Source organism: Mchenga conophoros, linkage group LG7 (genome assembly GCF_057382185.1).
Source record: "Mchenga conophoros isolate Kocher_MC1m ecotype Shallow Benthic linkage group LG7, M_conophoros_male_GT1.1, whole genome shotgun sequence".
NCBI classification, from domain to species: Eukaryota; Metazoa; Chordata; class Actinopteri; order Cichliformes; family Cichlidae; genus Mchenga; species Mchenga conophoros.
The window spans coordinates 43,486,158-43,501,092 of NC_140532.1; the positions used below are offsets into that span (position 1 = coordinate 43,486,158).

Sequence of the window (14,935 nt, forward strand, 5' to 3'; positions counted from 1 at the left end):
GTGTCACAATGAGCTGCTTAGTGCTACCCTCTGACAGCATAAGGCCGACCAGTTTGTACTTCAAATTTTATTTGGAAAATAAATAAATAAACAAATAAATTATTTAAACTCCAGTCTCATTTGAATTAATAAACAAATTAATGAAAGAAATGCAGGACTTTGACCTTCTTTTTTTTTGCAGCGACTTCTCTCTCAGTTTTCAAAGTTGGCACCAACTCCAACCACATGACAGTCATAAGGCACAATTTCAGCCTTCTCAGAAATGAATTTTATTTATGTTCATCCCTCAAACAGATTCCCACTGTTGGTTCAATCAGTCCACAAAACAATATCCCCATGACCTGAAGACATTTCCCACACATGGATGTAGATCATGATGAAAGGAGGAGGATGTAAAAGGCAAAATAGTAGTTTTATTTAACGCTTGGTCCCCTGTGTGACATACTGAATGCTAAATCAAACACGAAAAAGTTTGTTCCACTTGAGTGTACTAGGATGGCCACAGGGTCATATCATCCTATTATAGGTTTGAATACAGTGAAAGTATTTTTTTAATAGCATATCTTCTTCCTTTAGAGTAGGGAAGTTTGAAATGACTACTTGACTAAAAACTAAGAAGTGCAAAAATCCAAAAGTATTTGTGGACTCTATCAGCCCACCTGGTGATGCTGGAGTTTATACACTAATTAGAATGAAGTCTGTGTGCTGCTGTGCACCGTCACCCAATCACACGTAGGCCAAGTTCATTCTGCAGTGATTTAATTGCATACTTTAGGTCCGAGTTCTGCTTGGCCCAGTGGCTACATTGTACGAGGAGGACAAACACTTTTTTGTCATCGTTTGGACACTGAAGATGGAAGCAAAGTTTCAGAAAGGGTGCTCTATTCCGAGTTGCAAAAAAATCACTCGATGCAGCATAATTACGAAAGAATATGGAGGGCCTGCGGCAGTCCGTCCTCTATAAACATTCCCCTCACGAACACATTTAAAACACCGTTGACACAATCACCACCCAAAAACACATTTACTACACCATAAAAATTTGCATAAGTTGTTTTATTAATAGTTATTGTCCTTTTATACGTCCTTTTTTGTTTGTTTGTTTCATCGTTTTAGTCTGTTGTTGAAGTGGACATCCTGTAAAGTCAAGCCCTTGGCTGAGTTGTTCTCTGAACTAAAAAAAGAAAGGGTAAGAGGAGGAGTGGAGTGGGATCTTCCTCCTCTGTCTCTCACTCTCTCTTTATCGCACTCACAGCATCCCAACTCAACCGTTATTTTTCATGTTGTTTGAACAAAGAGTGTACCTTACAGTATATTTACACATCATACTGACTGACTGGTTTAACAATTTCCATTTAGATAATGCAAGGACGATTGAACTTTGAAAGTTTGCTTCTTTGTTTTCAGGTTCTTCTACAGTCTCCCCTTTCACCCCCAAACTTCTGTAGTGAGGTTATCTTCATCACCAGTATATTCATCATCGCCGTTAGCATTGTCACCATAAAAATTCTGATCATCATTATTATATTTATATAACTCTTTTCAATAGATTCCTCTCTGACAACTGTACAATCGTACACAGTGTTTGACTTTAATATATATTTTTGGGAATATATTATTTAGAACCTAGGAAAAGAGGAACATAATCCCAAAGAAAATATATTAGTATCCCAAAGTAACAAAATCATGCATGATTTAATGTCTTCGTCCATAAAAACTAAACCAAAAAAAGAAAAAAAAAGTAACATAAAGGATGGGATCCAGATTTATTTACAAACTGATCTTGGCACTGTTTTTTTTTTTTTTTTTTTGTCTCTTGCTGGAAACGGTAATGAAAAATACTTTTGACTCTTCCGAGTGTAACATACTCCTGGTTTTAAGTCAGGGACCTGCTGTAAAAGCTGGTTTGAGAGACATGTTCTTTTTTTCTTTTCTTTTTTTTTAAGCGCAAAAAGATAAAAGAAAGAGAGGAAAAGAACAACAACAGACAGCTGATAAGGAAAGAACAGAAATGGTGCGTAAAAAACATGTTTCACTTCAACTTTAGACTGTGGCAGTTTCCTCTTTTCGGCAGAAAACCTGTGACGTCATGTTTACTGACTTCTCTTTCCCCCAGAAATACAGGCTCTCTCTCTGTCTCTATATCTGTGTCTCCTCAGGTGCCCTCGCCGTTTACTATTGTTTGGGTAAAAAGCCAAAAGAGAGCATTGATTCTGCAGAAATTATTTTCAATTAAGCAGCATTAACTGACTCAGGTTTCAGGTTTGACAGGCAGTTGGGGGCAGCTTTCTAAAAATTTTCCAGTGTTGCCTTGTCAAACCAGTGTCTGACTGAAGATCGCACGTGTGAGCAAACTATAAGGATGTGTGTTGGTGTGCATGTGTTTGGGTGTCTCTGCATACTCATATTCAGTGCAAACATGTAGGGTAGAAATCCCACCTCAACCATGGACCTTCAGCTCTGTTGTTTCCATTGAAACACTTGAATCTACAGTATTGTCCATCCCTCACTGTCTTATTAACTCATTTCCTTTCCAGTCCTCTGTTGCCCCCTCTTCAAAGAGATAAACTGCCCGGCAGGCTAACATGCCTTTGTTTATCCAGCCTCGCGGCAGGCTAACAGCAGCCCGCTTTTCACCCCCTACCACCACCCCACCCCACCCGTGTCAGGTCCTAGCATAGCCCAATGTATTTCAGATTGTTCTGGATGATCACGTCCGTGACAGCATCAAACACGAACTGGATGTTGCTGGTGTCGGTGGCACAGGTGAAGTGCGAATAGATCTCCTTGGTCTCCTTGTTGCGGTTGAGGTCCTCGAACTGCCGTTGCACATAGACAGCTGCCTCCTCATAGGTATTTTGACCTTTGTAATCGGGGAAGCACACTGTCAGGGGAATGCGTTTTATCTTCTCAGCCAACAGGTCCTTCTTGTTGAGGAAGAGGATGAGCGACGTGTTGGTGAACCAGTTGTTGTTGCAGATGGAGTCGAACAGACGCAAGCTCTCGGCCATACGGCTCTGTGTGAAGGAGAAAGGGGAAGAAAAGTAGTGGGGGGGGGGGGGGGGGGGGGGGAGAAAAAAGATCATGAGAAAAATGACTTCATGACAAAGAAAATGTAGCATTTAGTTTGTAATAACAACTCAAGCCAGCCCAGATTTTCGCATTGTGAAGAGTTAAGAACATAGACTAACCGAACTGGACTCATTCTGGTAGCTCGAGATTTCAGGTAAATGAGGACATGTTAAGTCTGAAATCATCCAGCACATGTCACAGACATCTACTAGACTAGCCAAAGGTACGCCTTCTCTGTTATGTCAACACAGACTTGAGACTAAGACAGCCGCAGACCTTTGTTTGAACTCTTATGCTCTCCTCTAAAACTGCTGATTATCTCTTCTTCCGCTGCTTGCTTAATCCAAGTCCTACACAGTGAAATGATCAGTCAGGGAAAACGTGTTCAAGTCTTTAGTCAAACAAACTAACTTATTCCCTAAAGAGTAGCTCACATATAAGAAAATGTGAGTGGCTCATGTGGAACACACTTCTATGGCCTTATATAGTTTGTCATAACAGAAACACTGTGCAGCTGAGACTTAGGAAAGCTTACAGAAGGATAATAAGAACAACACTGATTTCTCCCTCTCAGTGCCTACCTCTTTTCCGTTATGGTTCATTTGGATGCTGAAAACTTTTTTTTCCTAGCATGCTATAACTGTTGTGGCTTGATGACAAAGTTCACCTTCAGCCTTAAACTTTGATAAATAACATTGGAGCTTTTCAAAAAGTGGGTCAATTATCACATTTAGCCGTAGGACCACATTAGATGTCACATTCATTTTCTCTAAAGTGAGATAAAAAAATAGATTTCACAACTCTCTGATGGAAATCGCTGATGCCTGCTGTGTCCTGCAGACAAATCCGTTAGCCATGACTTAAAGTAAGGGTTGAGCAGAGAGGACTACTAGCGAGAGAAATGAGACTACCACAGTTATGTGTTTTTTTGAAACTTTATGCAGCTCATTTTTGATAGCGTGTTGCAGTAATCTTTAAAAACATGCAGGTTAGGGTGCTTAAGAAAAAACAAAAAGCCTGCGAACATGAGTATGTATGCACTTTCTTACAGCTGTGCTCATGTGATGTTGATTGTATAAGGCAAAGCTAAGAAAGAGAAAGCTGATCTGTTCATGGCATCTGCTGGCATGTGGCGAGTGGCCAGTAGCTTGTGACTGGGAGGTTGTCAGATGAAACGCTGCTGTTTAAAAGGTTACAGAAACAACATGATGCTCTGAGCAAATCACAAGATCTGCACAGCATGAAAAAAAAGAGATACTGAGGGAAATAGCACAGGATTAGGAAATCGCTGCCAGATTCAAAGTAAACCCTCATAATTCAGTGGTGTAAGTGCATTATTTTTGGATAATGATGAAAAGACTGCAGTTATGAGAAACTTGTATTGCAGGTATCCCTTAGATACTGCTCCAAAAAATGCATTTAAAGCTGTTAATGTGTGCCAAGAAGACCGCATTCACATGCACAAACTGTGTTAGTGCACTTTTTATGTTTTCTTATAATTATTTTATTCATTTCAGTGCTAGTTTTAAGCAATAAAAGCACACTCACGCACATATACATCACAATCTCCATACACTTTCACCAAAGTTTCCTCAGGCTTGATATTTACCCCCTAATTAACCTCTATATATTGTTTATACTTTAGCTAGTTTTATTTTTTGTACATCCAGTGATTATTCATTTTAACTACAGTACCCTTGATTATGCTAATTGTTTTGCAGTTCACTGAAAGAGCAGAAATGCCACCAGGGGTGTATTGACTGTGAAACTGAAAATGAATTTGTGATACAAACAGTCCGAAGTTTCAGTCCTGGTTCCTTGTACATTCTGCCTCTTCCTGACCGGCAGCCACCTTTTAAGCCTTATTAACAGAGGTGCCGTGCACAACAACTGTCTTCATCAAGGCACTGTAAATAGATAATTATGTAATGTTAAATAATAGTATATCAAGCTACTAGTTGAATCCTGAATGGGAAACAATACCTGAATACAATACTTTACAGTGGCTTGGTCCATTGCCTGTCGTCATCTAAGGCCTCAGTCACACAGACCAGTTGAGTGCCACCTGGCAACCACTGTCGCTAGGGAAAAATGAGCACTCCGTGACTGTTTGCTAGTGGGTATGTGGATTGCTGGCTGTTGTTTGGTGAAATCTACTAAAAACCTCTTTGTGATTGCTTTCATCGCTAGTAGATTACCGCAGTCACCCGTAGCTTGTACGGAAGATGCCAAATTTTTGCACACTCTGTAACTAACCATGGAGCAGTAATGAAATTTTGAAAAGTGCGACACAGATTGGAAACACAGACCATAGTAAATGCCGTGCCTAAACCACGAAACCATCACATTTCAAAATATGCTAATTTTAATTTGAGGGCAAAGTTTCACAGTATCACCACCGCTTAGCAAATAGCTGGCTATTGTTTGAACACAACTAAACATCTTCCAATGGGCAATGGCTACAATCTTCTAGAGACCAAAGCAATTTGAAGGACGTTGTCGATGCAGTGCTATAGTGCAACTATTTTCACTTAGCAACAGCAGGCAACTTCCACCGTCCACTCAGCAACAGAAAAACATGTGATTGGTCGTTACCAGGGGTCTCTACCAGACTGGTCTCTAAGTCTTTACAACTGGGATTTTGGCAATCAATTTCAATTTCAGCCACTGACAGCAACCCCCAACCGCTGCTTGGTAGGTAGTTGCCAACCAGTCTAACTCTTCTAGCACTCAGTAAAATGTAACATATTTTGATTTTTCTAACTAGATTATGTTACCTTTACCTTGCTTGTGTGTGATTCAGTGCAGCTGCTGTCTTATTATGGAGGTAGCAACATCTTCTAATCCATGTTTAAGGAAGCAGGTCTGTGCACATATTTCTGCTTTCCTGGGTTTAAAATTAAAAAATTTCCAATGACCCTCCTTTTACTGGTTATTGGCACAGCTTGTGCCACCCCACTTTAAAAATCCTGGAGGCACCCCTGCATGTTGAAAAAATTAGGTTGAGAAATAACTGTGATAAAGTGGATTGAGTGGTGATAGTTAGCCAGATGAAATGAAAGCAAGCTAGTCTGGTGAAAGCTGTAATCTTTACAGACTGTTCAAGTAAAGAGTGAACTGTAAAGCCAGAATAATATATGCTTTTTTGAGCATAATTTAAATAGTGTAGTAGAAAGCTAAAGAAAAACTGAAAATCAAAGTATGCACTAAACCATTAACTTTGAGAATCATTAAATGGCTCCCTGGCAGTCATTTTCGCTATCAATGCAACAGTTTGACAGAGTATCCAATAATAAATGCACCACTGAAGGAAGCAGCCTCAAAAGTAAAAAAGAAAATCTGTTGTAACAGAAGGTGATCAACTCACCGAGCTCTGTCTAAATGTCTTTTTAAAGCCTTATTGTCCCATCCAGAAATGAGCTAATTGCTTGAAAAAATCAAAATGAGACACAACAGGAAGAAGGAAATAATTTTGGCTTTAGTGTTCAATACAAATTGCATAAGAGTGTGTTTGCCAAATCTGCTCTGCACTTAAGCATTTAAGTGCCTTTTTCTTTTATTGTCTGTCTATTTTCCTTTCTGTTACCAGTCCCATGTCGCTACCTAATCAGATTGAATCACAAGCTCTCCTTCCTTCACAAGTGTGCATCCCAGGTGCTGAGACCTAAACATTGTATACCGCATATGGTCCTGTCAGGCTGTTTGAGTTCACTCCTCCTTTTTCCAGGGTGTCAAAACAAGAGCCCAGATGGTAAAGAGAGCATAGCAGGAGACAGCCAGCTGAGCCAAGGGACTCTCAAGTCTCCTCACCTGGCCACCTATCACTTTACAGCAAGTGTTTCCTAACGGGGGGTGGAAGGAGAGCAGGGTTGGGGGGTCCCCAAAGTACGCAGACCCCCTCCTTTGCTTCAAGCACCCACTGATGCAGACATGCTCACACATATGTGCACGCACACACACCCTGCTTCCCCCTCACCTCCTCCTGCCAGAGTACTCAAGAGAGCGGTGTGGGCTTTAATTAAGCTTAAGTATTAATGAGGAAGTTCATCACTGTGTCATTGCTTTGTTTCCCAAATACAAGCCATTTAAGTGTGCAGCCATCTCTCCATTACTCATTAAGGTTAAATTTACATGTCACTGCCTGACAAGAAATGACACCCTGCATCTGTCTGCCAAGGTTGCTTTTTTTCTGTCAACATATTTCTTTTTTTTCCCTGTTGCACCTGAGAGTTGCATTATTCAGACCGCTCCCTTTCTATTTCCGCTCTCTTTTTAATTACTAATGTTGTTACTGTGGGCAGCAACACTGCAGGGTGTAGCTGTTAAGAACAGGCAAACAAACATAAACACAATGTATTTGTACACATGACCAGAAGCACTTTAAAAAAAAAAAGTTGAACATGAGCTAAACAAATTTAACAAATTCATCTAGGCTATTTTGTTTAATATTTTTGTCTGTCATCTTATTATGACAATGATGTGAATAAGACAAAGTTCAAAGCACTCTAAGAAAAATATAGAGGCCATGACAGGTACTAGGCTTGTATGTCGCTATAACAAGGGTCATATATATCTTCTGTATTCTTAGTCATATAATGGAAAGCTCTTTTTCCAAAACACCATTATTTGATACGAAGAAACATGATGGTAATGCCTTTGAGAACCCATTAGCCAGTTAAGAAGCACAGGGCTGGAAATATTTCTGAAAAAAACTATCTGTCTGAAACACATTTAATGCCCGAGCGATTCTGAAAAACAGCCACTACTGTTCAAAGTCACCGATCAGGGAAAATGTTTTACATCCAGGCCCGTTCACACATCATCTCTGCTGTAGCTTGAAAGATAAGGCACACACAACAAAGGTCCACATTCGAAAACGTGAAACCCTATTCGTTGATTTCCAGCGTCCTTTCATGTGACAGGTAATGAATTCCCATTTGAGAGATTACTGAAATAATAAATGAAACAATAGAAGTAGAGCTGACAGTACAGTCAGCGTCTGTGCTCATGTTTGGCAAACACAAGCTTAAGCAAGCGCTAATCTCATATCTATGCTTTTCATTTTCCCCTCACAGATAAAAAGAATTGACTGCAGTTGCTCGGCGTCAGCCGTTGCATATAAACCTGCGCTACATATTCATAATAACACAAACACTCGAACAGGAACACAATACATGCATGAAACTTCATCTATTCTCTCCAGCGCTGCTGTTTATTGTACCCCCCCCCCCCCCCGCTCCTTTCCCTTCTCATCCTCCCTTCCCTAGTCACAGCTCACTGTCAACAGCACAGGATTAGGAGCATTTGACTGGCCTGTTGCTAAGCAACAGTAGCCGTGGTAACCGATTCATTATGAAGACAGGGATGGGACAGCGAAAATGCATCAGGCAATGGGATGATGGGTAAATATACTGTAATTATTATGGTGCATTTTCTGTCTTGCGCGAGTTGATGCATGGAAACGGAACCAGTGTTTTATCGGTCAGATGAGTTCTGATTTTTTTCTGCTTGTATGAATCCTGAATGCTGAAACCACTTAAGTGATCACCGGTCACAGCATTAAGGTATCACAATAAAATGGGACCTTTTGTTCTTGAAAGCAGCTTAAATGTATTTGTAAACATGCGCAGAAAAATCTGATGAATGTCTCAAAAGTTCTAATGACTGTTAAGAACACCAACAACGACCACACACCAAATGTGGTTGTGCAATTCAGCTTTCCTTTTCAGTCCTCTTGTGTTGTTTGTCACTATGTTTAATATATTTCTTATATATTTCTTACAAAGCCTCAGGGCAAACTTTTCTATTAAACCATCCTGCAATGACTGGGTTCAAACCTACAGCACTTCCACCTTACTCTGAGAAATCAGTGAGTCAGAGATGCACTTAAATGAAAACTGATGAGTCACTCCTGGGTAGGACTATTGAATCAGTACCCTGGTTTTTGTTCATGAGAAACTTGTTGTAATGCAAAGTTTTAATTCCCACGAACTAATGGTTTTACACTCTGTGACTCAATTGTGGCACTTCTAATGTAGATGTTAATAATCTTTCCAAGTGTTTTCATTGAATAAAATGTTCGATATTTGTGATGCAATAAAAAAAAATATGAATGAGTCTACGCAAATAATTTGCATACTGTGCAAATTTATTCAGTGTTACTGACATGCTTTTAACAAGGTCAGAGATATTTAAAGACCTTTAAAATGCCTCATTATGGAGCCAGCTGCTCTAACAACATTATTATAATGTGTCAACCCAGCTTCATTTTGCTGCTTTTGATTTCAACTTTATTGCAGATTATCTTGCAAAATGTTAAAGCAAGGATGTGGTCATGCCTTGTTATCTAAATCTTTGGAGTCTACATTGCTGACTCCCTATAACCTAACTTAAAAAGATGGAAAATGTAACATTTCTCAGAAATGTATAAAAAATGTTTCCCCTGAACGGAAGCTGCTTGTTTCCAGCAACCTTTGCGATGTAGCTGTGGTGTAATACTGCAACCTGATGATCATGTAGATTTATTGGGTGTGGTGTGGCAGCTGTACTAAATTGCCAGAATTTATACCCAAGTTCCTCAATTTTAAACCACTAAGTATCCAATATAAATATCTGTTATACATATGTATTTTATATGTAGCACTGTATAAACAACAGACTTTGGACATGTATAGTCTTTGTTGTGTCTGTTGTAAGACAAGCCATAGCGTTTTGACACTGCTTGTTGTGTCTGTTGTAAGACAAGACATAGAGTTTTGACACTGCTTGTTACATAAGAGTCTTACACTTCCTGCTTCACACACGTGTGCCCTGCATTCTGTACTGAATACTAATTCATTTTAGTTTTAATGTTTTAAAAGTCACCAATGTTTCACTTCGTAATCACCATTTTTGTCAGAATCTGCACTTTTTTTTTAATTTTTGCTTTTTTTCTAACCACAAAAAGTAAATGACAGTAAAGTACAGAACAACATCTAATGATCTGTAGGCCTCACTTTCATCAGTTAAGGTCAGAGTTCATGATTCAACAATGAGAAAGAGATGGTAGTGTGATGGTCTGGGTCTGGTTTCTGCTTCAGGACCTGGACGAATGACAGAACCATGAGTTCTGTTCTCTACCAGAAAATTCTGAAGGAAAATATCCAGATATTAGTTTATGTCCAACAGCAGCAAGTCCACCTCTGAATGAAGGTTTTTAAAGTGGCCTAGTCTGGATTTAAATTAGATTGAGATGCACTGGCATCACCTTAGAAGAGGCCTTTTCTGCTTGAAAAGTCCTCCAAGGTGAATGAATTAAAACAATTCTGCAAGGAAGTGTGGGCCAAAATTCCTCCAAAGTGATGTGCAAGACTCATCGTCAGTTATCACCAACACTTGATTGCATGTTTTCAACCAAGTATTAGATTTAAGGGGTAATTACTTTTCACAAAGAGTCGGGTAGCTTTGGTAGATTAATTCAGACACACAATTTCTCTGTGTAACAAACATGTTAACTTGTTCTTCTCTGGCTGTTTTTGAGCAGCTTACCTTGCCTGTATGCTAATGTAGTTTTAAACTTTGTGCAGAGCTTTAGATTTTTAACCAGATTTTTCAGCACTGTAATACTATTGGTTTTGGTTTGTCTCATCACATGAACCCATATGAATCGTGAGATTTGTCTTGCTGATACAGCACAAACCTCAAAGTACGCCTGGTTTGTATGCTAGATACTATCCGCTTTGAGAAAACTGCAGTATTTGATACTTTTGGACTGAAAACTACCTGATTATCAAACTTTTGTTTTAAAATGGCAGCATGTGTTAACCACTAAGACATGCTTAAAATGGCATATAAAATATAATGTGTGCCCATGTCATCCACATCTTATAGCTACAGTACAGTAAACAACACAAACTACCATAAATTAGAACATTAGTAATAAGCATTATTTTTTATTAGTTTTCACTAGAGTTAAAAATTATTGTTGACAATGGTTATTATAAAGCAATATTAGTTACATGCTCTCTTGTGTAATTTTGACGAGTATGATTGATGTGACTCGGTGATTAGCCCCTAGAGACAAAGCACGTACAAACTCCAAAACACATGCAAACCCCAAAACACATGCAAATTCCAAAACACAACGGAAGTGCTCCAGGACGCTAGGGGCAGTGTTGAGCTTTTGTTACCTAGTAACTACACAAGCCAGGAAGTACCAATGACAGGATTTACGCTGTATCCCAATTCAGGGTCTGCAGCCTTTTTTTTTTTTTTTTAAACTTTATTTATCACATTATAGACATACAGTCAAGTAAAACAGGGATCACATAAAAGATGACATTGTGGTAGTACAATGAGGAACAGAAAGAGTGACAAGGACAGTGAGACAAAAGTGAGTACAAAAAATAAAATAAATTAAGGGGAACATAAATAAACAAAAGTTTGCAAGAGCCAAAATCAAGTTAGCAGTTTCAATCGGTTACAGATGTTAACAGTCTTGAGAGCCTTAGTGTTTTTTGATGAGGAGATTGTCCTTATATATTGTGCAAGTTCCATTTTTAATACAAGAAGTTCAGGCTTTCTGCCGAGGACTTTGCTTTTGTGTATATGAAATTTTGCCAAAAATAAAAACCAAATTTATAAAAAAGAAAGCATCATTGTCCTTGTCTTTAAAATTATAATAGCCAAAGATAACATCCTTATAGTACAGTTGAAGATTAGGGAGAACAAAGTCAGTAATAAACTTGTGGAAATCCTTCCAGAATTTACACGTAAATTTACAAGACCAAAACAGATGAGAAACTGTTTCAGGTTGCTCGGTCTGCAGCCTTAAAGGCCGCATTTTAAGGCCGATTACGTCACAGCGACACGATGAAGGCTGTCCCAATTCAAAGGCTGCTCGAAATGCAGCCCTCAAATGCGTCCTTAATTTTCCTGAATTTTAAGGATGGGTCGGTGTAGCCTTCATGGCCCAACATATCCCAGATTTTATAGCGCCGCGGTGGTGTGGATAATTTTGCTGAAAAAAACAGCGGAAGCGGAGTCGCCGAAGAGTAAACTTTCGGAAGTAAGTACTGAATATTATGTCACTTATTTATGCGCAAATGTTTTTATAATGAAGAACATTAAAACATGTTGGCCACATGTCGGGAAAGTTATGTGACATTAGCGATGTTTGTACTAACTTGGTTTTAAAGCCTTTACTTCAAAATATACGCCGTTCAATAGTCGACCTTAATCTTACAGAGAATGTGATGATTTTATGGATAATTAAAGTCAGTCATATATCCACAAACACAACAAGCTGAAAGTCAGTGATGCTGCTCGGTTTGCAGTCCTGAATATCACGGCACAAGCAGGATTCACTGCACTGTTAATGTTAGCTATGTTATATTGCTGCCTCTGTTCGGTGGTGTCGAGCCAAACGGACTTTAACGTGTGTTTGAACAGCTGACTGTTCACTCGTGAAGCTGAAAGAAAGATGCTTTAATCACAGCAGTCACACATGTGTCCACTGTACCATCTGGGAACTCCTCTTGTTTCGTAATAACACAAACACTAAAACCTCCTTCTTTTGTGCTGTTTTGTAGATCAAGATCAAAACTTGCTTTTGCAAAAATGCTTAATGATTAAATTATTACTTTGAGCCAAAGAGCATGGATATCATGGATATCTTTCCTCTTGCTTTTCCAGCCAAGAATTCCCCTTGACACAAGTGTGAATTGCATTAATTGTCCAACTAAAGAATAAAACTGTGTATTCACAGTCAAAACAACTTTACATTGAGGGCAATGATAATGATAATGGCCGAACTGCTTTGAGCTGACAAAAAGGCAACAGTAACTGCAATGACCACTTGTTACAGCTGATATAAGCAAAAGAGCATCTCTGAATCCAAACCTTGTACCACTCCTGTCATCTAAGAACGGAAAACTGAAGCTATCAGTTCGCAGAGGCTCACCAAAATTGAACAAGAGAAAATTGGAAAAATGTTGCCTGGTCTGATGAGTCTCAATTTTCTGATGGTAGGGTCAGAATTTCTTGTAAACAACATAAAAAGATGGCTACATCCTACCTTGTATTAAAGGTTCAGAATGCTGGTGATGGTGTAATGGTGTGGGAGATATTTTCTTTGTACACTTTGGGCCCTTTAGTAACAGCTCCACAGTCTATCTGGATGCTGCTATTGACCATGTCCATACTTTTATGGCCACAGTGTATCTTCTGCCATGACACGAAGTTCCAATCATCTCAAACTGCTTTCTTGAATGTGGCGGTGTTCAAGACACAGTTCACTTTACTCAAATGGCCTCCACAGCAGCCAGATCCCAATCTAGTAGAGCACCGCTGAGTCGTAGTAGAGTGGGAGCCGAGTCTGCAACAACTTTGTGATGCTATTATGTCAATGTGGATCAAAATCTTTGAGGAACCTTTCCAACACTTTGAGTCTATGCCACAAAGCATTAAAGCAGTTCTGAAGGCAAAAGAGATCCAACCCAATACTAGCAAGGTGTCCCCAATCAAGTGGCTGATGAGGGCATTTTTGGTTTTTAAATTCATAAGTATATCATGCATTTTCCTGACAATCCACATAACTCCCCTTCCTTTGGATTTATACACTCTGATAGCTTTCCTCGCCTTTGTTTGAATAATAAAAGTTGTTTTTCCTTGCACCAGTTAACTCCCATTGCTATACAGTGCCTGCACAATCTGCTAATTCTCACAGGTACAACCTCACACTTTATTCTGTGAACTCAATTAACACCATACTGCATTTTCTCCTCAGACTTTATTTTTAACCTATAAAGCTAATTGATTTCATGTTCCAACCTGGCTCGATGTACACCCTGTTTTATCCGGGTAACCCATGCATTATCAGGCCAGTCCACTTCCAGCAATGACCAAGTTTCCTCTGCGCTTGAGCTATTTCTGGAGTTGACTGTAAAACATCAAGGTGAAAGTGGATGCTGGGATCGTGGAAAAAGTGAAGCAAGAGACGATCTCCCCTCATAACCAAATACAATTATATTGTTGATCCTCCGTTATCCCGGAGGCAGTTAAACAAGAAGTAACTTTTCTAAAACACTCAGATAAGATGATGAATATGCTATGGAGAAGAAATCGTTTAAATTCCAAAACCATGAAGAGAAGATAACAAACACAAGCCGTTCCCCTCTTTTAGACAGATATAAAATAACTGTGATTACTACATTAAGGCAAAGAGAATCCATTTCACCATCCAAAAACATTAGATAAGGAACTTAAAATGTAGATAAGGCTTTCTAAATTGAAAACTAAAACTATAAATGAAGTTCAGTAAAGCAGTATCATTCCGTGTTTTGAGTAGTCTTGGGTACCATGTCACAAGTGGCTACCAGTCTGAATTAATGTGGCTAAGTTCATTTTTGTTTATTGTGGTAATTACATTTGTTGCACAAGCAGTTATCAGAAATTTTATTGGCGTCACAGCTGTAACAGCAGCACCTGTCAGCAGCAGCACATGGTTTGGTTTTGCTCAGTGGTGTGTTTTGCAAATTTTACACTGTAAAGTGGCAGCATTACAAAATGTTCCCACACAGAAAACAAACGCACAAAGTGGAACCACAGTTTACTGTTTTTCGGTGGGTTTTTTTTTGCACATTTAGCCCAAGGTAGGAGAAGAGCTTCATGTTTTAATCGAGAGAACTATTTTGGAATCTGGATTTATGCAGAGAATTAAAAAGTCCTAGATCCTTTGCCTGTTGAAAAATAAAAATGACAAAAAATCTTTGTTTTCCTTAGAAGAGATCATGCAACCAAAGTTCCCTAAATTTGGATACTGTGCATTTGCTCCCTTCAGTTTGTCTCTATTAACAGTTGCCTGCCAGGGTTTTCAGGAAAATGT

At 39.1% G+C, this 14,935-nt stretch overlaps 1 protein-coding gene across 1 annotated transcript in view; it reads right to left on the reverse strand.

The window, feature by feature from the left end:
• Positions 1-245: 245 nt before the first annotated feature.
• gnaz (guanine nucleotide binding protein (G protein), alpha z polypeptide) overlaps positions 246-14,935 on the reverse strand; it is a 33,022-nt gene continuing 18,332 nt past the window's right edge. Inside the window, exon 3 of the mRNA XM_085279421.1 lies at positions 246-3,017. Coding sequence (XP_085135547.1) covers positions 2,673-3,017 — 345 coding nt within the window. The 3' untranslated portion in view covers positions 246-2,672. The remainder of the gene's footprint in view (positions 3,018-14,935) is intronic.